General features: G+C 43.3%; 1 protein-coding gene across 1 annotated transcript in view; it reads left to right on the top strand.

The window, feature by feature from the left end:
- Nucleotides 1-25,720, top strand: part of zbtb16a (zinc finger and BTB domain containing 16a) — a 134,725-nt gene that overhangs the window by 61,868 nt on the left and 47,137 nt on the right. Inside the window, exon 4 of the mRNA XM_068601454.1 lies at nt 22,965-23,051. Coding sequence (XP_068457555.1) covers nt 22,965-23,051 — 87 coding nt within the window. The remainder of the gene's footprint in view (nt 1-22,964; nt 23,052-25,720) is intronic.

Genomic DNA, 25,720 nt, shown 5'->3' with positions numbered 1-25,720 from the left:
TTAGCCAAAGGTCTGGTTTTCCTTCTGTCCCCGGACCAGATGTTCGTCTTGGCTCTGTCAAATTACGAGCTGTGTTCCAATCTCATCTCAATCTGATCCCCGTCTGAGTGTGGGACTGAAATGCCCACGTAAATGTCCAGAGCATTTAGATGAGGAAAAATGCAAAGAATTTGGATATGAACACAGCGAGGCGGGAGGGCTGCTTTCCAATTGCTCTTTGTCTGTGTTTCCATCTCCGTGGCGTTTGTTTGGCTGTTTGGCTGTCGGCTGGTCGGCTGTTTTGGCGTCGCGCCGGCTCTTCCCTCACAGTGATGACGGCATATTTGTGCCGGCAGGTCTGGATGTTCTGCCAGCATTCCAGCATTTATGATCGCTCGCAGATGTGAGTCCAGGAACACACTGTACTGTACCCAAACCCAGAAATTAATGAAACTTGACTGCCTTCCAGGCCACAAATTCCTAAATGTGGGTGTGTGTGAGAGTCTCTCTCTCTCTCTGTGGCTGTGTGTGTATGCACGAGTGAGAAAGGAGGCAAGAGACTCAGGGGAGGGAGGGGTGCCGGGAGAAGGGGTGGGGGGGGGGGGGGGTTGCTATTAAAAGCAAGTAGTAGAAAAAAAAAGTAGTTCAGGAAAAAAAATTAAAGTATGGCCCAAAGTGTTAAGCGGTTTACATGTACATTTTTTACCACAGCTGATGTTCTGTCCTGCAAGCGCGCACACACACACACGCACACGCACACGCACACGCACACTCACACACACACACACACACTATGTTTCTTCTGTTTCCGTGCATTAACACAGAATGACAGAGCGGATAAACGGCAGTAGCTCATGCTTTAGTAGCATAACATTACTCCCCCTTTGCAACTTAAAACTCCCCCTTCCTCTGCACTTCTTGTAATACTTCCCCTGACCTGTTGATTTACTGTTCCCAACGCCACTGGGATTATGCAGCTGGACAAATCTGCGCTGGGTTATATTACGTGAGAGGAGGGCAAGTCCGGGACAGTCAAGTGAGAGGTGACACAAGGCAGGGGTCAACTTATAATACTGTCGCATGAGTCATCGCTGTCAGATATTTTTTTTACCAGAGACAAGGGAGGAGGGAGGACTTGTTAGGTCTTTGTACGACGCAAATGTGACTTCATTGAAAACGTGTTTCTCTGAGCAGCTGGCCCCCCCTTTGTGAGAACTCAGAGTACCTGTGCCGGCGGGCTTCTTGAAAAAGCAGTGTTTCGAAAAGAATAAGACACAAATGATAGCCCGGCCGCACAGTGTGTGTGTGAGTGATGACCCTTTGGGTGATGGAGTCTCTGGCTGGCCGCTCCGTGACTGGAGGCACACTCGGGACTCGATGGCCGGTTGCCTTTTTATATGTCATTTTCCTTGGCATGGTTCTACCTGATACCGAGCACTGACTTCCAGGAACAGACTCTGTGGGTATTTGCGCTGCTGAGAAATCTATCGCACACCAGTAAACCAATGTCTGTCAGAGTACTCGTTTTCTAACGTGTCGATGCAGAAAAGAACAAATCAGGGTTTGCCATTAAGTGGCCTTCATAGGTGCTGATGCCCGCTAGGCACCTTTTTTAAAGAATGGCAACGTTGCCTCGCTCGTCCGTCTGTCGTCGGCTCTTAGAATGTGCACACATTTTGTTTCTTCAGAAAGAAGATATCAGAAAGCCATTACGAGAGATTGCATTGAGTTACGCAAGCGAGGGGAACGGCAGCTAACAAGGACTTTGGCTCCCGATGCACAAGATAAACAATCTAACGAGGTTTGGAAATATTCACATTCAGGCTCACGAGAGCAATGTTTACCAAACCTACTTTTCTTTTACAAATAATAAACCAGCGTGACCCAGTTCACAATCTGCCACAGCATGGAATGCTATACGCTACGGCAGTTTTCAGAGCCAAATCAAGGTCTTACAGCGAGCATGGCGGAAAGACGCGAACATACACACGAGATGCCAACGCTGTTGTGGTACAAGTCAGGCCTCCTTTTCTCCCTAAATGCCGGCAGCGTATCTAAAATCAGACGCTGCGATGATATTAAGCCGTCGTTGTTTTGTTTCACCGTTAAAGAAAAAGAAAAAAAGCAAAGCTGGGGTAATGGCGGATCTTCTTTTCCCTTTTTATGGCAGACTCTCCGCGTGAAAGGAGCCATAGTTTGGAGCTTAAGGCCACTTATCAAGCGCCCGTATTCTACGAGTTGTGTGTGACACAAGTTGCATGCAAGTAGTTAATGCCATGCTGTCGTCATGAGCGAGTCTCCTTGGGTCAAAGCTCAAAATCCACAGAACCGCTAACAGATTTACTTTTAATCATACACTTGGAATAACCTTTACAATAAAAAAAGCATTTGCACAAATCATTTGCGCAAGCTGAAGTCTCACCAGGTGCTAAAGAGATGAATCCTTCCCTCAAGCACAAAGACTGCTAATAAAATAATCCCACGAGTAATCACCGTTTGTCAAACAAACCCCTGCTGCAGATTAGTTTGTAATCAAATTACTGTGGTGTCGGTTGCTCCGAGAGCCTGTCAATCAAAAAGTTAGACAGAGAAGCGCAAAGTTGACTTTTCCACCCTCTCTATTTTCAGACAAGCAGAAAAAACACAAGGACTTGATCTTATTCCTTTTATTACAGGGATATTGCAGCTTTAAATCCTTTTGGTTGCTAAGTAGCGGGTGCCCCTGTGCTCCCTTAATGGGCCTGATTTGGTATTCCGCTCTGATGCCAAGTCTTATTTTTGTATGCGAGACAAAGTGTTTTGATGGAGGGTGATTGCTGAAACGTCTGTGTGTCTACCAAAGGCTGTTTTTTTTTTCTCCTCCTTTTTTTTTTTCTTTTTTGGTGAAGAGTGAGAGTTTTATGGCCTCTCACTGTACAGTACACTTTGTGCCTTCTGCTCAAAACAAGAACACAGTCGATTGAATTTTGGATTCGCTTCATCATCCCTCCCTCCTCCCAGCAGCTTTGTTGTCAGTGAGGAGCATGTGTGTGTGTGTGTGTCTGCGAGCGCGACAGAGAGAGAGAGAGAGAGAGAGAGAGAGAGAGAAAGAGGCTGCATGTGACTGTCTGTGTGTGCGTGTGTGCCTGTTTGTGGTGAAAGTCAATTATTGCAAAAAGGCTGCCAATTAATTTGCTCTCCTGGAAATTCGAATGATACTGTAGAACGCACATACTCATAAACACATGTGTATACACGAAGCAAGCACACACTCTCAATTATACACACACACGGGGTAAGCTACGCTCACCATTAACTTGAAAGGAGGGGAGAGATGCATTTGGCTGCAGACATTTGTTTGTAAATCAGGTCGTGTTTAGGTGGCGCTCTCTGGTTGGATAGTGAGCATTGCTCAAGGGGGCTGAAGCAGGATCAGGTGGAACCGTCTCCAGGTATTCTGGGGGTGTCTTTTTTTAAATTTTTTTAGACAAAGGGTCCTTCAGGCTGTCTTAAGGCGTCAGAATGACAGAAGGTCAGAGCTGCTAATCTAGGCACAATAAGTCTTGGCTTGAGGCATTTGCCAGGCACATCCCCATCATCATGATTGTGACCATATTCTCTTACTTACCAGAGAAGTGGAAACACCCGGATAGTACAGTGCAGTCTAATGCGATGCCTTTCTCCTTTGTGCACAACGTTTAGTGTTTAAACCAGCATCTACGTGCGACAGCGACGACCTTCTGGCCTTTTTTTAATTTTTTTATTTTTTTTTATGCATGGCAAAAAACAACAACTAACAAGGACATGTATCTGCAAATACTCCATGGAGCGGTTGAGCTTTTTGAAAAATAAAAAGGAAACCACAGTTTACCAAGGAAAAGCGCAGCTTTATAAAAGACTAAAAAGCGTGCATGCGAGAGTGGGTGCTGGCAAGGTCCAGTTGTGCAGTGTTCTGTATAGCAATTAGTGGTATTCGCCACATTCGGAGGAGGTGCTGCTATGCGTGTCTGGAGAGCACATGTTGATATAAGCCCTGTTAGAGTTGTATTCTTGTTTTTACTGCGTTTGCCTTTGATATGTAATTGCAGAGATATTCACGTGGATCATTGAAGTTCTGTATCGCGCTTCTCGCCTGCCGTGTCAAACTAGGACGTGTGTGTGTGTGTGTGTGTGTGTGTGTGGGTGTGTGTGCGTGGGTGTGTGTGCATTGCAAGCCCCCCAAAATACGAGAGGAGGAAGAAAAGCAGCGGATGAGAGGTGGGTAGTACAGGGGGGAGATAAGGTTGTGAGAGCAGGAGGCTAAATTTAAATCGTAATTGGCCGACTTCCACAAGCTTGTGGGCATTTTAATGAGTCATAATAACTTCATTTAAAACCAGCTGAGCAGAAAATAGATTGGAGAGGAGCCTGTGGCTAGTATGGATTTGTGTTGCCTCGTGCGCGTGTGTGCACGCCCGTGCGTCTTTTGAGCTAGACTGGAAAACCCACACACACACACACACACACACACACACACACACACACACACACACACACACACACACACACACACGCGCACACACACAGTGCAGAAACTAACTGGTGCGACATTTATCCGGGACAGCTTGCAGAATACCGCTGAGCTGCTTTACATGCAGTGTTTGTTGTCTGTGTGTTGATGGACCGTAATGACACCACCAACACATTTCTGATGCGATGGCCATGAAAGTGTCGGTCAGACACACTAACTCTAACAACTAGCGCGTGTAGAGTTCAATATCCAAATAGTATCAAGTGTCTGTGGTTGGAAAAAATGTGAAAGACAATGACATGTGTTTTTGTTATAATGTACCTGTTAGGGTGGGACCAGTTACACCTGTATCACCTTAATCAGTCGAAGCACATAGTGTTCTTTAACCTCACGCAATTCCCAGCATTCTTTTGCTCCGCCCTTCACAGTCTGGATGCTCGGACGGCTAAAGAGCAGTCACTTTTGGTTTTACCTTTGGCAACGGGGTGTAGCCAACATGTGTTGGTGTGGATGCTCGCTGGTGTAAGGGATCAGTTACTCGGAGATGTAGGCAGTGAGTGAGGCCGTTTGTGCTATTATGTGGGGCAATTATGAGAAGCTCGGTTTTGTCCGACTTTGGTTGAAGCGAGTTGAGTGACATGCAGTCCTCTGTAGCGGCGTCTGTAGCCGTCAGCCTGCTGAGCACTTGCTGCCACATCAAATCAAAGCGTCCTCCGACGATCCTCCTCGTCTATCGGTGACATCGTCTACTCACGACGAGCTGGACATGGAGTATGGAGTCACACCTGGACGTTAAGCGAGACCTATTCTACGATACAGACGGAGTGGGGCAGGAGCCGTGAAAAAAAAGAAAAGAAATGAGAGTAAAACCACCGTTCCAGTTTAAAAAATGCCTCCAATTTCTGCGCCATTATGCCCAACACTAAAACATTGTTCTGGTAATGATATAACAGCGTGTCATACATCAGGTCTGGCTATTAGATTTTCACTACCACTTGTCGCAGCGTCTGTAATGAGCCCCTGGTATGCACTGACATCGGCAGGAGTGGAAGTCGACCAATCAAACTTGACAGCTCTTTCATTGTGTCATGTCAGTGTCTGTAATTAGGCAGGTTGTACATGCGCGTAGACAGTTGCTTCAGTGTGCTCATGTCCTAACCAGTCGCTTCTCTGTTAGATTACTGGCCTGTTGATGCCCAGGGCTTAAAACCCAGGCTGTATTTACCCGCTGATATTCCCACGATAAAATAAATGGCCAGACAAAATGTTTTTCTTTCTGTCTTAACTGCACAATGTGAAAGTCAGGTGAATGAATAATTACATGCCATTTTATTTTCCCGGTGCAGCATAATCTTTATGTTGCCTCCTCTTATATTATTTATTGAAATAAGACTTTGACTCTTTTTTGACAGCTTGTCCCACATTTCCTCGATCATACTAAACGATGTTTGTGAATTGAATGAAATGTCATTATGGCTTTTTTTTTTTTTTTTTTGCTTTTCCAAAGGATCTAGTTTCTGTTACACGGTCCCAAGTGGGAAAACAGAGCGGGGTGGATTGTTTGTGACAAACGATAATAAAAGTAAATATTCTCTCAGGCCCGACCTTTTATTGCATTATGTAAGTTGGCCAATAGCTCTGGGAAACTTTTTAGATCAATTTCGCAGCGCAGATTAGAAAGCTATGAATCCCATTTATGGAAGAGCTCCCTCATGAAATGCTCTTTGAAACTTTTATATTTTCGGATGAAGAGAGAATGAACCCGGCTAAGCAAAGATCTGCCGACGGCACTTTCATGTGTGGGGAGGGGATGGGGGGGGGGGGGGATGGGGAAGAAAGCAAGGGAAAGTGAAAGGAGACAGAGCAAGCGAGGCAGAGGGAGAAGATAAAAGCACTCCCAAAGCCATCTGGAAGTAGCCAGGACACACAAGGATTGCTTTTATGCTACTAATTCCACTGGGAGGTGCGACATAAAAGCAAAGCATGGATATTGTTTTATAACTGTTAAAAACAAGCAAGTGGCCATGGAATACTAATATTAATGGTCAGAGGGAAAAGCACTTCAATCCAGGGGTAAAAAGGCTTCTTTTTTTTTTACCCCGGAGGTTCGATGGTATTGATTTGCAACTATTTGTTGACTATCTGGCAGACAGTTTCTGAAAGAGTCTATACTTTACAGCAGCACTACACATGCACTTTGATTTAATGACGATTATAAGATATGTGTTTACATGCAGGAGGTATCATTGTTGGGCAATATGACAAAAATGTTAATGTTTTTTGTTTTTTTTCCGGGTCCACGTGCTTATCACGATTGCATTTCACGTTGGTTTCATGACTATTTTGTAAATTAAGCCGGATTTTGAATAAAAACAGAGCGTCTGTGATCGCAGTTTTCAACAGCCCACGAAGGTCAGACCATTTAGCGGTCCCCCTGCTTAATAACAGAGATAACAGCTGATGCTAATGTTGCATTGTGTTAAATCATGATGTGTTCAAGCTTCATTGTGCTGAGGTAAATTATAATGGTATCATAATGAGTAATGTAATCTTGTAACATAATGTTTTTGGCGAGAAACTCTATTTCTTTTTTACCTCGCTGGTATCTGACGGGTCCTTTGTTACGTCCACTATGCAAGTTTAGGTGCAGGAATCGGAATGAGGAAGTAAAATAAAAATGTAGCGGAACATCTCCTGTAAGAATTCCACATACGATAACATCGTGGCGCATCAGTCTTGTTTGTTCACATCAGTATTACCCTGGATCTTCTCACAATGGCATCATGCCTGCATCATGCCTGCATCAGTATGCATTGACACAAAACCAGATTAACTGGTTTAAAAAGGCAGTTACATGTAAATATACAGTGGAGGTTTCAAAGAGAGCCTTTGCTCCATGAGGTGTCCACTAAATATGCAAAACACATCTCTGTGGGTTAAACTGAAAGACGTAAAAAGTGCAAAGACACAATGAGTGCACCCAGCATGACGACAGCGCACAGCGCCAATACAGATGTTTCTGTCAAACTGTCACCCAGTTTAAGACTTACACAAGACTTTAAAATGTTGCATAACATCCTATGTAATATCCATGATTCTATCAGTTTGGTTTGAATAAATTGGCTCCTTGAACATCAAAACCCAGATCGAGCTGAAAAAGCCTCTCAACTTTGTCACATGTGTTGCCTGTGGCACACTTTATTAAAGTTTCATCTTTGCCAATGGTAGAACTTCAGGAGATCACACGAAACTGAGTGAATCTTAACTGGTTTTTAAGTAACTGCATGTTTGATCGTTTTTTTTTTTTTGGCGGTCAAAGTCATTTTCAGAATTCAAATGCACGCAGAGATAGCTTTGTTTGTGTTAGCGGCGCATGAATTATTGATAAGAAAGAATCCTAAATGTCAAGATAAATTCAGCCGAATTTAAAACTATTTCTAAGTTGCAAACAATTTGTGCTTGCGCTTTTCTAAAAGATTGCTATTTCAGTCTAATTTCATGCCTTCACATCATGGTCTTGTCCATGTTAGAAGTAATAAATAATGTTCTAAGGTACCAGTTCACCATCATGCAACTTCTGGTGTAGCCAGCAGATACCTGGATGAGAGGATATCTAATAGGACTTTTTCTTTTGTGCGCTGCTCGTTGTTCACAATTTGATTCATGGAGTTGAATTTGAGAAGGGAGTTGAATTTGATAGACAACGTCCACTACCAGCCAGATTGTTTGACAAGTAACCGGTTTACAAGCTACTTTTTTTAAGCTAATAAGAAACGTCAGATACACGTCGGGCAAATCATTGCCAGATAACTCAACAACAAAATTAACATCAGGAAAAGATGGCGAAAGGCCTGCGCACGGAGCAACTCGAGGACGGGCGAACCCTTTGAACCGTACATTCACCATTTGGCCTATTTCTGCCTCAGCTGATTGTATCCCCCCGCACCACCACCACTACTACTAACCACACACACACACTTTCCTACTTTTGGCTGCCTGCCAAGAGCTGTCATTGCCGCTACAGTATCAGTTCTGCTGTATCTATATCCAGAGCTGTGAGGAGACCCGTGCAGAAAGTGATGGGTCTAAAAGAAAAAGAGAGCCAGCAAAAGAGGAAAATTATAACCACATTTGTGGGGAATTGTTGCACTGGTTTTCAGGTATATACTAAGACGATTAGTATTTATAGCAATGTTCAATATCTTCTTAGAAATAAGACTTTTTACGACAGTTAACAGAAAGGGTGATAATCAGTTTCTCCTTGTCTGCGCTTTGTTTAGGACTGTATGTGTCCATGCATAATGCAGTCTGCATGCCTCGAGCAATGTATTTCAACTTTATTGTAGCTCAAAATGAAAGCAGCTGATGAAGGCAGCTAGAAAGCTGAGCGCAGGCTCTCATAAATGATAACTAATTGGATCTCAATGTCATCTCTGCTGTGGGTCTGGACACAATCTGAACATAAGGGGATTTTCCTCATCTTTATCTGACTTTACCCTCCAAATAATATCCTCACTCTGACACCCCATTTGTGGAAAAACAGATGACTTAATGGAAAAGGGTTAGTAACCTCTGAATGGTGTCATTTGGCAGATAACACAGGCTTGACGACTACATGTTCTGCGGTATTTGAGGTACGTTTATTCTTCTAAATAGCTCTTGTTGCGAGATTTCCGTAATTGATCCGATTTGCCCGTTTGAAGTCTGCTCTTATTATGTTTTATGTGAACGTTTTAATGGGATGGAAGAGAGGATTTTGGAATCAAACAAACTAAACAAGTATGTAAATCAATGCACCTGAGTGCAGTAAAAAAAAGAAAAAAAAAAGATGAAACTGCGTGTTTTAAGCATTTCCTGTTGTTTAGCTGTTTGGATATCCTATCATCTGCACTCTCAGCTATGCCTCCTGTTGTTTCTGTTGGCACAGCTTGGCCTCTTTCCTGAGTCCAACTGACTCCCATCAACAATAGTTTAACAATGTTCTAGTTGTGTTTTCGGTCATTGTATCAATAGCGTATCTTCACACCATGACATGGGAAGATGCGCACTTAGCTTAAAAACTTTTGTCTTATTTTCAGAATAATTTTAGATTTTTTTTTCTTCAGATTTTGCACTAAGGGTTTTAATTCCAGTTTAGAATAATTCATCTGCCGGTCACACATTTCCCTGCTTTTTTCTTTGTCACAGTTTTACTACCCAGATGATCTCGGTATTCCCTGCTTTTCACTCGGACCAGTCTTAATAAACTCTGCATTGCCTTTGACAATGTGTGACTTGAAAGCAGGAAATAATGGGCCCTAAACACTAAACCTTTACAGGTTATTGACCTGGGGAAAGGGAGGGAGAGAGTGTATGGGTGGGGTGGGGTGGGGTGGTGGGTCATCCACAAACTCGTGCCATGATTTCTCAGCTCAAGTGGCCATTTTGGTTCACTGTATACGGAAAAAAGGAGATTGGAGTCAGAGGGAGATGAGTGGACAGAAGGACAGTGAAAGATTGTGTCGTGCAGAGGACAATAGTTACTGAAGCATCTGACAAGAATGGTTACGCTCACATGAAACTTGGTGAATGCACTGTGTGTCCACCAAGCAGGTTTTTAATGAGCAGGAACTCTGCGTCTCCTGTTACGCTGGTAAAAATTCCATGCATGGACTTCCTTGATTTTTTGATTTGGTTTCGGTCGCAAGCGTCAAGTCTTTTTGTTTTTGTTCTGTTCCCCTGCTTCAGCAGAAGAAGAAAATAAAAAGGTCAACAAACGTTGCCTTTGTGTCTCGAGTGGGTGCTCCCACCTTAAACCTCAGCCCATCGATACAAACCTGCAAACGACAGCAAAAATGAGTTTTCCTTCCCCGAACCAGCAGCCATCTCGTCCCTTCCTCTCTTGAACTATAAATGAATTTACAACACTGTAAAGAGGATGTCAATTGCTGGATTCCCAGCAGCTGGCTGGCTGGGCAACAGTCTCTGGTGGTCACAGGGGTAAGGGTTCAAATGCTGGTCAGAGTCGCGAGTTCGTCGGTCTCTCTTCTCAGCACACGTAGAATACAGCCAACATTGTACAAAGATTCAGCAGTCTCCTCTGCTAGCGGTGCGGCCTTAAGCTGAAGGTGTCCGACTGTCCAACACTGAGTTCCAGGGCAAGTTTGCAACTACTGTGGCAGGCTTATAATAAAAATTGGATATGGATATTCTTGGTCCCTAGAGGATGAAGCAAGACTGTGGTCCTCCCAAAAAAAGATAGCACTGGTTGCGGTTGGGTGTAAAAAGTTAGTTTGACTGAATTCCAGTCTGTTCTCCTACCACCAGTCAACGTTTTTTTAAAAACATGTCCCACAGTCTTTTCCTGGACCAAACCACTAAGTTGCCTAAACTTCACCGATCCTTAACCACAGATGTGGGCGTATAAGAAAACGCTCACATGAGTTATATGCGGTTTTGGAAGGCACAACCAAACTACCTATTTTGGGAGACCAGATCAGACTTGTCGTGGGTTTGCATTGGAAAACCATGGCTAATTACTTGTATTGTCAAGTTTGGAGGATTATAATTAATGATATTAGTGGTGGACACATTGGTCCATGATCCATGTATCTCAAAAGTGTTCAGGCATATTTCCTATGCAATTTACTGAGCACATTCATCCTCTCAAGATGATACACCATCTTGATAGCAGTGACTTCTTACTTCCCACCTCTAATGCTTGATGAGTAAAATTGTTCACTCATGTTCTGTTGAAATGAACATTGCTTCTTTAAGGTGCCGCTAGCAGGACATTATTTCTAGTATTATTATTATTAATGACGTAGAGCGCGCTACGATCTGCAAATATCAATCTTTTCCAAGCATTTTTTGAAAAACGAGTTTTACTGCGAACACTTACTCAACACCGTGTGCATTGCAATACAGATCCAGAACTGCTGTGTGATTATTTAGGGGTGTGTTTCCAGAGGGCTCTGTTTCTTGTCAAATTGCTTCGGAAAACTGCTTTTAAGTGAAGTAGCTGGTTTTGTGTTTTACTCCGCGGAAACAGGAACATTCCCAAGCTGATGAGGAAATGAACAAGCCTTAGATATGAGCTCCCCAAGAAGAATTAAAGTAGCGAATCACATGATCAAAATGTCAGGGTTTGAAAGAGTTTCGGCAGCTTTTAATGCCATACTTGCGCGATAGTACTGTTGAAACTACTATGACCTCACTTGACTTGTTCTTACCAGTGTTATCTGAAAATGCTGTCAGTCAGACGCAGAATGCATTCTTGTATACTGTTTGTCTTTCTTCTGGCTGCTCTTCTGTGAGCAGATTACATATTAACTTACTGCCCCACTGTAGTTGCTTTATAGATTGATCTCGAACTGAATGGCAGGTCATTTGGGGCACTCTGACCTCCAGATTCAATTCTGATAACAGGTATGGTCACTGATGTCATTCATATTTGCTGCATGATAACCTATGAGCCAAAGTGAAATCAAAATGTGTGCACTTAAAGGGAACTCCACTGATTTTTCCACATTAAAGTGTCTTTAGAAGTCTTGGAAAGTGTGTGCGAGAAATGTTGCATCAAGCCTTTTTTTCGGCTCTAGAGAGAGCTGCACAAAAACTAATGAACGCTGACTCAAGTGATGTCACTTAATCGGACCTCTGTCGCCCGCTTGAGGCCCGCTGCTCAAGGCTACGTTAGCCAAATCCAGCATGCCGCGCCAGATTTGCCAACAGGATTAACGGTAAAAAAAAGAAGGAAAGAAACGGGTAATTACTCCATTTCTGTTACATCGATTTTGATGAAGTGTCGATCTTTAGCGGACAAAGTTCGACAAGTGCAACGCTAAATAGGTGCAGCACTCTTTTATTGTTGTTTAATTGTAGCCCAGACGCAACACATTATTTTTTCGCACAAGCAGTCCTGTCATGCTGTCGTTTGCTGCAATGACGTGCATATTTTTCTGTTTACGTTGGAGGAGGTGTTGTAACTGTCAGTTTCTTGTCAAAGGTGTTTAGACAATGCAAATCCACTGCATTTAAACAATTAACAGTTATTTGGTTGTAGAAAAAAGCAGTCCATCTCGTGTAAACTCATATTTTGCTTGAATTCCTTCTGAGAAGTTCATATTTTGAAGTGTTGCATCACAAAAAGCTTTGGTTGGTAAACTGGAGTACTGTGTGGTTTTTCTAATTGTCACTTTACATTATTTCTGGGTAGTCAGGTCTTCAAAGCTGCAAGTTGCACTGTGCATTACCAAGCACTTGCTTAATTTATTGAGATGTATTTATTCATCTCAACTAACAATCAAGTTAATCGAAAGTTTTGCTGATTCTGATCAAGACCTTTTTTAATAGACTCAAACTGCAGCAGGTCACTCATGTCAATGTATATTTCACCAGAAGCCCACCCACCCCTGTCCAACCAGGGTCTATTAATACCAGACCCCGAGGCCTGTGAGAAATGGTCCACTTTGGCATTTTAGAGCAGCCTAACTTACTTCCTGCCTCTTCACACCAGGAGAGCCCCCAGGTGGTTCCTCTATGCATCCAGCTCTTGTTTCCTTCCTTGCACTTCTTCGCACACATCCATATACCCACATGTGCACACAAATACACACATTCACCAAAGGCCCTGAAGATAAACTTGTGTCTGTGGCCTGCAGGAACCCACGGATACATGTCAAAGCCTCATTTTCTCATCTCTTTTTGAAAACGGGGAGGGGGGGTGGGGGGTTGAAAGCAAAGCTGAAAACACATGGCACCTTTCACCTCTGGTGGCTGCCAGGGAGGAGGGGAGGCCAGGGTTCGGAGAGGGTGGGGGAGTTTTGAAACACTTGGTGAGTGTCTGGCAATGGCAGGATAATTGCTGTTACTGGACAGCAAGGCGGGGGCATATATAGTTGTGTGTTTTACAACCTCATTTTTTTATGTCACCATCATTCTGAGTAGTTATGATAGCGTTTTATTTCCCATTTTCATTTTGCAGACAAAGGGATGTGACTGCTTGATGGTTTTGTCACTGACCACGGAGAATCACAAACAAAAGCCATCAGACAACAATGCACTTTTGTTTTGAAACTCGCTAGTGTGAGAGCTTTTGTGCTATATTTTTTTTTATTGTTTTCTAGCTATGTACACGTGATCTGGTTTCTTTGCCCTGAGTCAGGGGCAGGAGTCAGGAGAAGATAGCCACATTACACTTACAATGACTTGGTACTAGTCATTGGATCACCAGAGTTATGACACTATATCGTCTGTAAAACATTAATATATTTGCCAAATACAATAACAATTGAGCCAAGAGTTTCAAGATATTTCACTCAAAACCAAAAATGTCATCCTCATAGAGTTCATCGTGTGGGGACAATGACTATCTGCATTTAGTGTCATGTCGATCCATTCATTACTCCATTAGACATTCAACTTTGTTTTAAAGTCCCATCACGATAAGGTCTCTGATAAACATTTGTTTTAAGAGATAAGACACTGTTATCTTTATTTCACCAGTTGTCTCAAAAGCCTCATGCTACCCAATGCACATTAACACTAATCTGATTGTGAGTATCTAAAAAAAAAAAACTGGAAAAAGAAGCTAACCAGATTGTTTTAAATGGTGCATGCCAGTTTGTGTCCATTCGTGTCAGTGCACACTTAAAACCAGGTTTCTCTGACGTCAAGACGGTTTGAAAGTAAAGAGGACAGGAGAGGAAGAGGTAGACGGAAGGAAGGGAGTGCAGGAAAGAAGTGAGGAGGAGGAGGAGGGATGGATGGACTGAGATGCCCTCGATCTCCCAGGGGGCAAAAGCTCTGGAAATGGCTTCGTCGTTCAAAGAAAGTAAGGCAGAGGAGAGGGAGAAACAAACAGTACAAAAGAAAGAACAGTCAGGTCCGGTAACTGTCCGTGACCTACTGGACAAACAAATTGGTTTGCAGGCAAAATGGATTAAGAGGTAGAGCTGGGCAAAAAAACAAGGGTGACTGATGTTGCAATGTGAGCTCATCCATTTTGAAGTGGAGGGGTGGGGGGGGGGGCTAAATTTAGAGGCTTCACGTGGATGTGTTGTGTGTGTGTGTGTGTGTGCGAGTGAGCATGTGAACGCGAGCGCTCTGCAAGTCAATATTTGTCTGCTTTGCCACGTCCCTAGACATCCCATTCGGCGCAACAGACCGTAAAGCTGTCAAATGCGACCTGAATATTCTCTGTCTTCATCTGTTTCCTCCGTTTTCTCTCCCTCCCTCCCTCTTCCTCGTGCTCTCTCACTTCCCTTTGATTTCTTTTTCCTCTCCGTCGATAACAATATCATCGGGAGCAAACATGTTCCTGTGTTTTTGATGGCTTGTCTATACCCCCCTCCCCCTTTTCACAGAATGGCAAGATTATGTCCTCTTATCTGCGGCACTGTGTTTGCTCACACCATAAAGTGATTTCTGCTCGCGTGAGTCTGTCTGACCGACATTTGTTCGAACCGGCGTGTGTTTTATCGTCACTGCAATATCATCTCCATAATACATTATCTGTGTTTCCATGTGCAGCTACTTTGTGTCTGCCTCGTACACTTTGATTGTAATGGCCCTGCGAGGTTCTTTTACTACTAAAAAGCTGCTGCCTCCTCCTGTCCCATCCATTTATATTAACATCTGCAGAGCTCAGATCAACCCAGGATAAATCGACAATGCTACTCACATGGTGGCCATCTTGAGAAAAAAGAAAAGAAAAAAGAAACCGTTTAACAAATCTAATTCAGTTTCTTTTTTTTCCCCGGCAGGAGATTATGTATTCAGTCGGGTGTTTGATCACACGTGCATCTGTTTGTGTGTCTCTCTCTCTATCCACGGCATCTCATGTACAACAGGAGGCATCGGCTTTTTATTTATCGTGCTCATTTATGACTTTAGACTTATTTCAAACATTGACAACATGTTTTGTTAATCAGGGACTGCAGACGCCGCGCTACCGTTACCCGGTCAGTCGGGCCCGCAAGGGATCCGCAACTGCTTCAGCCTCTTATTTCTGATCCCAATTAAAACTGTTTCCCCTCTTGATTTACACTCTTAAATCGGACAAATGCATGCAAGTGTGTATATGAACTATTGATTAGTGCATGAAAAGTGACCCTCTCTCTTCTCCCTCCCCGTTAAGGGACTCTCAAGTGCACCGGAGACTTTATTTTGTACACGTACATCCACAGATATTTCAACGTTGTGTGAATTGTAAAAATAAAACTCTGTTAGAAGTCTGAGACACTTTGTTCAGATTTCTAATTTGCCCGGTGTTGTATCATGACATCTATATGTTTCCAAGATATATAATGAGAATTCTGTCGTGATTATGTCAGATGTTGATCTAAGCCACCTCCTGCATGTTGCCATCTGTCACATGCTTCCTGCTACACATTAAGATGTCAGCTAAAAACACATTTGTTAAAAAAAACAACTCTATTCCTGCATAATAAAAAGGTGGTTAAATGACTTGAAGGTAGATTTCCCCATTACAACCCTAAATGGAAACACTCTCGATTGTGCTGCAAGACTTGTGTAATAATGTGCCTGTAGTTGCGGTGACTTATTGCAAACTCATCGTCTGTGTGTGTGTGTGTGTGTGGTTGTGTGTGCGCGCGCGTGCGTTTTATTATTCTGAGAGGCAGCCTGGCGCGGGCCCAGTCTTCTCTGAGCCTTGATAAAAATGTGCTGGGAGCATGGTGGTACACACCTACTCCACGACAGGGTACAGGCAGTACCGTGGCCTGTCCTCTCCAACTGGCAGTCTCTGTGCTGCTGTACCACTGATAAGAGGCTGGTGTAAATAAAACTGTACAGCACGGCTCGTTAAAAACCCTGAAGGTAGAGCGAGCAAGGGAGAGAAGGAGAAGGGGGAGAGAGAGAGAGAGAGAGAGAGAGAGAGCGTGTGGTGTCTGTACTCATTGTTCTGACAGCATACTGCGTCTGTGTGTGTTCTTGTGTACTTGTTTTGCTCTTTGTATATGAACCAGATTGAGTTTCAGACGTACAAATGTTTTTGATACTTTTTCATTTGACGTTGCCCATTGCTTAACTTTTTAGAGCAAAGATTGAGGACGTGAGCATGGCGGAGACGGAGGAAGTCATTTTTCATGGTTATAGAAGTCCTAGATGTAGTGAAACCGACATGTGTGTGTGTGTGTGACTGTGCGCTGGGGGAGCAGAGGGTGTGTGTGCGTGCGTGCATGTCTGTCTATGTTCATGGATTTTTTTTTTTGCTGTTTTTTGGTACTCAGAGTACTGTCTTACGTAAGCCATTTATGTAGGCTCAGTGAACAGCCAGGCTATGTTTTTGTTGGTGACTCTGCTTGTCTTCCTCCCTCCCTTCGTCGCACACACACAAACACACTTATACACACACACACACAAACACACACAAACACACACACACACACACACACACACGTACGTTCTCTCTCCCTAATCTGTCTGTCTGCCTCTCTCTCTCTCCTGCTCTGTTTACACTCTTGAAAACCACTGAGTGTGATATTGGTCGGCCATCGACAGATACACTGTAATTTAATTTCCCATTTAGCCCCCCTGACTCCTGAGAAATGGTTCATTCAGCCTCTTCCTCCAGAAATATCGGGCAATACGGTCAACTGTGTCCTGTCCTGAGAGAGCGAAGGCTGCACAGGAATCGGGAGTGGGGGGAAGAAACATACTGAACGGAAGCTTTCTCATGTCAAGTTAACCTTTACATCCACCCATAAAAAAATGAGTCATCCACGACTTGTTTTTTAATGTTTGACTTACTCGCATGTTGTTGTGAAATGAAGTTACTTTTTTTTCTAGGTGGGTATGGCCTGTGGATTTTTGAGGAATTGTGTGACGGAAATTTGACATTGGGGCAGTTTCTTTTCAAACTTCATTCGAACGACGCATGAGAGGAAATAATCTCCGATTCAACCTTGCTTTATTTAATAAAGAAATGTGCGCTGTTTAATTTCCTGTGACACGCTGTTGGCGTCACACTTTGCCCCAAATTCTCCTCACAGATCCTCAGTAAACGACTGCATTCCATAAGTAAGCTGATACATTTCAAGCCCTTTTTATGCTAAATACAAACATCATAATACATTTATAAATGATCTCCAGCAAACTATGTTGTCTGCAGCAGGAAATGCGCACTGTGACAGTTTAGGATCGAGCTTCAGTCCACAAGAGTGTAAACTTGGCGTGTAGTTATCAACATGCTGACCAGAAGGACAGCTGGTTGTCACTAAATGATGCTGAAACATTGTATTATAATAAAAGTAAAGTTAATTGCTTTAGGTTGTCTGCAGTATAGAAATAAAGACAGTTGGTATTTGTTTTCGTATACAGACGCACCAGAGCGGACCATGTTGAATTCAGAATGTCATGTATTACAGCAGGCTTATTCTCTTGGAACAGTGGATATCTGTTGTTGAGCCTTTTTCAACAATGTGGAAGCTCTTCAACAGGGTTTTATTTTGCGAGTAATGGATGCTAAATAGTGTCATGCGAGTGGGCATGTGAGACCATTCGACGACGGATTTTGATTGCTAAATTGCACGAAACAGAAGGCATTTGCATGACTTTGGTGATTTCCAGTAAACTCGCATGTTCAATTATTTAATTTTTTTTAAACATTGCATTTGAAAACGAATGCCAGTATTATGTTAGAGGAGAGGACGAAACGGGATCATTTCATGGGAAGATCGACTCCAAAATGACCAGCAACTGTTAAAAAAGAAACAGAGGTTTTTCTTTCTCGCCTGTGCAGGATGAAATGTTTGATATGCCTCCGATCAACATGTTGGCCTACTTTTTGTGTGTCGCTTTGAGCAAAGACAGGCTCTCTAACTCTTATGTTTAATTCTGCGATTGTCTTTGATAAAAGATTCTGTTTAGACTGCGATCCCCAAGGGGGGACATCTGTTGCAAACTTAGCATATATGCTCTACCTGCGGAAGAAAGTAGGTTGGAACAACAAGTGTGAAGTCTGAGTGTGGGTACACTGTCACACACACACAAAAAAAAATATTTAGTCTTCCACAGGAGGCACAGAAAAGCAGGACTATCACCCCAAACAAACAGGGCCTTTCTCTGCGTCTGACATGTTCTTTTGAACGAGGAGAGCTTCTGAATGGCGGCATTATGAGATCACATAGCCGAGCCGGGTGATGCGAGGGGTGATAGTGTGGGTGTTGTTGCACCCAAACGCACTTATCATACCCACAAACCCTCCCAAATGGGCATTGAGGTTACTTCTTCCCCCTGATCCTCGTCTCTGCATTGCAACGCGGACGAAGCTTTGCATTTTCCACATTCAGATTCCATGCACACATGCAATGAGTGTAACAGCAAATAGGACAATGCACCATTGCACACCACATTATTTAGGGAAATGGGAGAACGAGCACTTAGTATGTCAAGGGAAATTACAGGCGAGGGAATGCACCATCACTTCCCCGTGAGGCCGGCTCAGTGGGCTAATCCACAATCCTCGTCACGTCTCCGCGGTGAAATGTTGCCTGTTTTAGGGGACGCTAACTTTAAGTGAAACACTCTTGCTTAATGCCAAGGAAGTGGTGCGAGTACCTCGAGTCAACTAGACCCAACAGTAGTCCCTGTTTTTGTTTTTTTTAGAGAGCGCAGAGTAACAAAGAGATTTATAAGTTGAACAAAAATGTGAATGATAGCATTGTTGCATTGTTTTAGCGTGAGATGGGGACCCGTGTCACATGATTGCAACAGGCTGACTCGAGCCATTCTTTTCTTGGCTGCGTGATTTTAGACTTTGATAAGTTGGAAAGCTCATTTCCATATACTTAGCAGGGCCTGCTTGCTATATGTTTACTTCAAGAAAGAACTAAGCCCACTTAAAAGAAGAAGAACACTACTGTAAACGCTAAGAAAAAAACGAAAGTTGATGTCAAATTGCACAAGTTGCTTTTAAAGGAAGCAAAGCAACCGGATATGAACCGTTTTACTACTTGGCATACACTCACAGCCACAGTCAAATCTGTACACTAACTAATCTGATCGAAAAATCAGAATAACACACAAAGGGTGTGCAGTGCTTTTAAAAAGTTGACAATGAGATTTCTTTATCGGGGAAGCAGGGCCGATCAAGTATCCAGTTAATGCTCGGAGCAGTTATATTTGCAGGAAGTTTACTTGATTGACAGGCAGCCTTGTTCTCGTTTATAGCCCTTTTATGAAATAACTGAGGCCCACTGCGCTGCAACAACAGTTGTGCAATATTTCAGAGAGGGAAGCGAAAAGGGAAGCGGCTTTAGTGGCATGTGGCACCTGATCACCACCCCATCCCCACCTCCTAACGCACACGCACACACGCACGCACACACGCACGCACACACACACACAAACACGCACACACGCACACACACTTTTTCAGCATGGGTTGTGCAATTTTTATTATGTCAGCTAAGGGCTCAATGTGTGGCAATGTGACACACTAACAGTGTAAACTATCACTTAGAGATACCTTGTTGTTTCTATTTGGTCTTTTTCATTTTGTGATTGTTCATTTGTATTTACTTCAGAGTATTGTTTGAGCTTTCATTTATTCCTGATGAATGGCAGGGATGTGCCGATACAAAACGTTATTTCATGTAAAAGACATGAAGTGCTTTGAGATCCTACAGTTGAAGTCTGAGTGGGCCCCTGAGTGGACTGGGTTTTTTAATGTTCACGGATTATTTAAAACACACGTGACAAGAGTTACAGCTGATGTCTAGTGTGTGTGTCCCCTGTCCCGGTTACCCCGTCTCTCCTGACTAACAAGTTCACCCTCCTGCGATCAAAGGGGCCTCAAGATTTATCACTTTAATTTGGCAGTGAAAATGGCTGATGGCGGCTGTTACCAAGCAGAGGGCCCCCTGTTAGCACTTAGTTGGCTAACTAGAGTGACGGGCATCTGGCTGGGTGGCTGCATGGCCGTGTGTACCCTGGGTTCCTCCCCCATTTGCCCTACAGTGACCCCACACAACTCCATTCTCCTTGAAGCAAGGCACCACGCAGGCATTTCCTGACAATTTATGTCCTTGTGCCACAAGCAGGGGCATGCCCTGCACTAAAATCCTATCCCTGGCCCTTATAGCGCACGCGTCTTGGCCCCCCAGAAGACTGGTTGTAGTGTTGCACCAGTGTCTGTGAGGCATTACTTGTGGTAGTCATGCTAGCTCGTGTTATGCTGATTCACTACACACTATCAGCGTGCACGGCAAATATTTTTCAAGACTGCCAACCATGGTCGTGAACTATTGTTTATACTTTCCAGGCAGCCATTGGTGTCCATTTCTTGTTTTAACCAGAGTAGATTTTCTGAGCATAAATGCTCTTTTTCAGAAACACTTAGTGACCCACTCACAGTTGTACACATTCACACCAGGAAGCAGCCCAGTACAATCACAGTTTGATCTGTTGGCCACGGAGGAGCCCACCTGGGGGAGCTGGGTTAAGTAGCCTTGCTCAGGGGCACCTCAGTGGTAATAAAGGAAGGGAAATAGTAAATTGAAACTTAGTTGACACAAAACTTACTCCCGACTGCTTATTTTCAAGTTCCAATAATGGATTTTCATAGATGACAGGAATGAATGGGCTAAAAACACAATATAGGCTTTAAAAGTGTATTGACATTATGAGTCCATGATGAAGTGGATTGATTGTCATGAAATGGCCGCGTTGCAAGGGCAATCAATGAGCGCAGATCTATATGATAAAAGGAGTCCAATGCAGTTTGGCAGAGCACCAGCAGCATGTAAAAAAATATATAATTACAGTTTATCCAACAATGATGAATCAGGGAGTTAAAGAAGCAACAGAGGGGCTATGTGATTAATGCAAATTAGGGACATCAGTGGGTGTGTTGGGGGATTCTGTCTACATCTCCACGACATGTCTTGTTCTCCAAAGGTTAAGTGGCTGCTTTTGCCAGCTAATTCAGCCATATGCTCATCTGTGCATTTGACACCGGCACGCCATACGCTCACACTACAAATTATGCCTCTTGAATATGTAGCCAATTAAAAAGGACACCGCTCACCAGCTCAGTCTATTGAGTCCAAAGCTGTTAAATGGAAATACATTGTGTGATCTATTACATACAAATCTAAGGTGTGCTGGTTTTAGGTTGCATTGCAGGGGCTTATGATCTAGTCACGCTCACTTGTGCAGCCTGCCGTCTTTTGCATAACTTGTTGCATAAGCGCTCCACTGGCAGGCACACTCTGTCATGTACGGTCTGGGTCATTTCTGCTTTTGGTAGGGCTTATTACAGTACAGGCCGTTCCCTAATGTCACTGCGGTTGCAAAACCACACAAGCCATCTCTCCCTGCCTCTTTTTTCCCCTGTCATCTAAGAATTGGCTTCCTGTTTTCATTGTGTTCTCTCTCTGGAGGTGTCGTAACCCAGGAGGCCGTGCCAAGAACAAATCAAGGTCTGGTCGGGAGAGATCGCTCTGTGCTTGCACTGGAAACAGACGCGCACACCCGCACACATCCACCCGTGTTTTGAACACACACAATATCCAGATGTTAAATGTGTGTGTGCGCGCGCGTCTATTTGATGTGTGATGTGTATGGCATGTACAGTGCTTGTTGCCAAGCCATAAAAAGTCGTTTGCCTGGGCCTGATCCGATGTGTCCTTCAGCAGAACCCTGTACTGTATTCGTGCATGCCAGACTCCTGACTCCTTTTTATTGTGGTACAAGGTTGTACACATGTATAAAGGTGAACATGGCAATCCAGATCACACTGTAGTGCAAGGGCTACACACAAAGTGCGTGGTGCAACAAAAGAGAGAGTGATCAACAATAAGTGTATGGCTTTGAGTCAAGAGCAGGAATGTATAATAAGCCTTGCAGACACAATTTATGCACACAGATTTGCAGGTTAGAGACGTTAGACCTGAAAAAACAGTTAACATATATAAAAAAAACACTTTAACATACACTTAAAATGTTTGACAAATTAGCCTCCATTGAGCAAATATGCACGATGTATTTGCAAATTCATACACACAATTTCTTATATCTGGAGCTGAATCTCACCAATATGAAGGCAGATAGTTTGACTCATCAAAGTATAATGGTAAATGCAGGCTAAATCATCCATTAAAATACTCCTATTAGTCAATAAAATAGTAAAACATATTTATCTAAATAGGGAAAAGGGAAAATAGAATTTTGCTTCTTGTGATTTTATTGGTTATCGGTTTTAAAGATGCCCTCCTGATTTCGTTGTAGCTTCTCTATCTCACACTTTGTTCACTGTGTCTTAAAAGTTGTGTTCAAAACAAGCCATTTTGGAACGTGAGTACTCTGCAGAGTGTTCTGTTTGCATTCTGTAGCTTAAACTATACAGTTTTAAATTCATGTTTTAATGAAACTAATCGAATCTCCTTCTTAAATTAAAGATGGCCTTTTTTTCCCTCTCCATTCCATACCTTTCCAAATGTGTTTCTGAATGTGTAATAAGCCTCCACTCTTGTCTCTTGTTTTTGTGCAGCTGGTGAGAAGGCCATAGTTTGTGACCAGTGCGGTGCCCAGTTCCAAACGGAGGAATCCCTGGAGGCTCATCGGCAGATCCACACCGGTACGAACACGCACATCTCCAGACATCTTGAAACCACAGACATAAAAAAACAAGAAATATGCTCCTCTGCTACTTGTACATGTTTACATTTGTTGAATTTGTAGAGTGGGGCTCCACTTTGTTGGAGAGGCTGTAGATGTCATATTAAAATGAGTAAATGAATTCTGTCATTTACTTGAATTTGAGAAAAATGTAAATCACATTGAATAATCAGGTCACACTTCCAATCTCTTTTGTATATTTGCACAAATCGGCATGCTGTGTTGTGGTGAGTAGAAGAGGCTCACTCAGCCCTCTCTGGCTAACCGGAGCCATGGATTGACAGATAGATAGATCACATCATCTTGGATTAGTCCCACTCGCCCTAAATCAAGACAGACCCAACAGTAATCAACAAACTGGGAAAACTTGGCAGGACGATGTTGTTTATCTGTGCTCGGCTATGAAGATGGGAAGATGAGGACGATTTAGGTGCCAAGATGTAAATAGGAAGAAGTAAATCCCCTTCAGCAGATGTGTGATGGCCCAGAACAGTTTCACTACTGGTGATGAACTCTTTAATTCGGGGGAAAGAATTGTCTCAGATATCTGCCTCTCTACCAAGATGGTGTGCTTGGGGCAAGTGTTTGTGTCAGAGGATTCCGTTTGCTAGTCCTTTGGTTTCCCTTAATAGTATTTATCCTTCTCTATGCACCAGATATTGACTCTACATCCAACATCGTTGACAAATACTCCAGATAAAAAATAGCTATCGAACTGCCACTTAGTTGCATACGACGCGCTGCCATACTACTGTTGAAGGATGTTGATAGATGGTTATGTCCCATAGTGTAACACACAAACAATATATGTAGTTAGTATGTAGGAAATGTATTAGTTTCCTATATACTAATTACCAGATTACGGCATCAACGAATACATGAGCAGAGTGGGAATTCTGCTTTAAGGGTAGTGCTAGGATTATAGGATAATAGGATTTATCCTCTGGCGATCATGAATGTCCGCAGCAAATCCTTTTTTTTTTTTTGTACTTTGGCCCATCAGAGGAAAGGTCATGGGGGCGGCCACTAATTGATCCAAATAGTCGTCCTTTAGCTCCCGCATGTCAACCAAAATGAGATGGCAGGGGGGAGGGCGCGTTCAAGCCAGAACCTTGATCGCCAAAATAGCCACACATCATCATCATTATCATCATCTTGTGTTGTGTCCTTCATCTGAAACCGTGACCTTTAGGCTCCCAGTAGCTGCTCCCATTGCGTGGCTCCACTTTTGCATTGCATCCACTCATGCCCCCTACTCCGTCCCCTCCCTCACTCTCCAACATTTGAGAGGGGAAGGTGGTGCAGTGTAGTCAGGATATGAGGGGTTACTCCTGAGGGGCATGCCCTCAGCCAATCAGCCCTATGGAGGTAAAGAAGGGTTAAATGAGGCTAATGATCCAACAGCCATAACAGCGGAAAGGAGCACTCTAAATATAGGCATTCCAGTCTGGAACGAATGGTAGGGGTTGGGGGTGGGGGGACGGTGAACGCAGCCAGGGCCAGACATGTCTTCCTGCCAGACAACTGGCGCAGCAGCAGCGGTAATAGTATAGTAATCATCCATGTGTTGAGCCCCTCTAAGGGATCAGAGTCTGAAAAATGGGCTCTGGTGAAATATGACATGGCACTTTCACTGCACATATGACTCTCTGTTCCTTAGTCTCTGTGCACTTTAAGCCACTGTACACCTATATTATGACATCCCCCAATATTGGACTCACTGATTGCTGTCACTACTGTGACTGTCAAAATCAATAGGGAGCTGAGGGTTGACCGCATTTAGCTGGTTGGTCTCTTTCCAGCAGGGGAGTGACTGAGATGAGATTGAAAGAGGTAAACAAACAACTCTCTTTTCGGTGTGTCTCACTCTCAACTTTGCAGCGACTTAATATGAATTTGTCAAATTTGCTCTGATGCAGCGCGTCACCAGAATATGAAGTGTAATATGTGACATCTAAAGGGCCGTCCTGGTTTTACCGGAGGAGTCGATTTTGTATCAATTCAGTTAATTTCCCACCTGACGGGCCAATCTCTCCAGCCATGGCTTGCTAGGAAATCTATTTTAAATATCACATTTTGGAAGTCGGAACTGTGGGTCATAGATAACTTTTGCCTCATTTTGACATGCATCGTAGCCCTGAGGAGTTTTTTTTTTTTGGACCTAACCAATTTACTTCCTTCCATGTAATTCAGTATTTCTGTCATTTTCGTTCAGAATAACTTATCTTAGCTACTGGCCAGATAAGTCACCAATACATTTGCTGTGGTTTGTCATGGTCCGCCAGATTGAAGCCTAATTAATTTGGTGACCTACCTTGAGACACACAAAAAAAATCTTGCGTCGATCAGAAGTTACTGAAAACTGATTCACGCTCCCCAGAAGATAAAGTCCTTGATTTCATACATGCCATTCCTCTGGCACCACCACCAGGCTACAATGTAAACAATCACACGGGATAATACAGTAGAATATAATGGGCAGATTGAAAGACATTTTCAGAAAAATGTCAGTCATATAAGGATGAACCACTTCAATTAGACTTTCCTGTATTTAGTCCCTTTCAACCCTAGCATCCTTTACTTGTTGAAGCCCTTAAGCTCTCAAAATAGCTAAATTGTTGTTCATTC

The sequence above is a fragment of the Clinocottus analis genome, unplaced genomic scaffold (genome assembly GCF_023055335.1).
Source record: "Clinocottus analis isolate CAN_PGR_092001 unplaced genomic scaffold, fCliAna1.0.p SCAF_5, whole genome shotgun sequence".
Classification (NCBI taxonomy): Eukaryota; Metazoa; Chordata; class Actinopteri; order Perciformes; family Cottidae; genus Clinocottus; species Clinocottus analis.
Note: the sequence above shows the minus strand (reverse complement) of the source record. Positions and strands in the feature narration are given on the sequence as shown.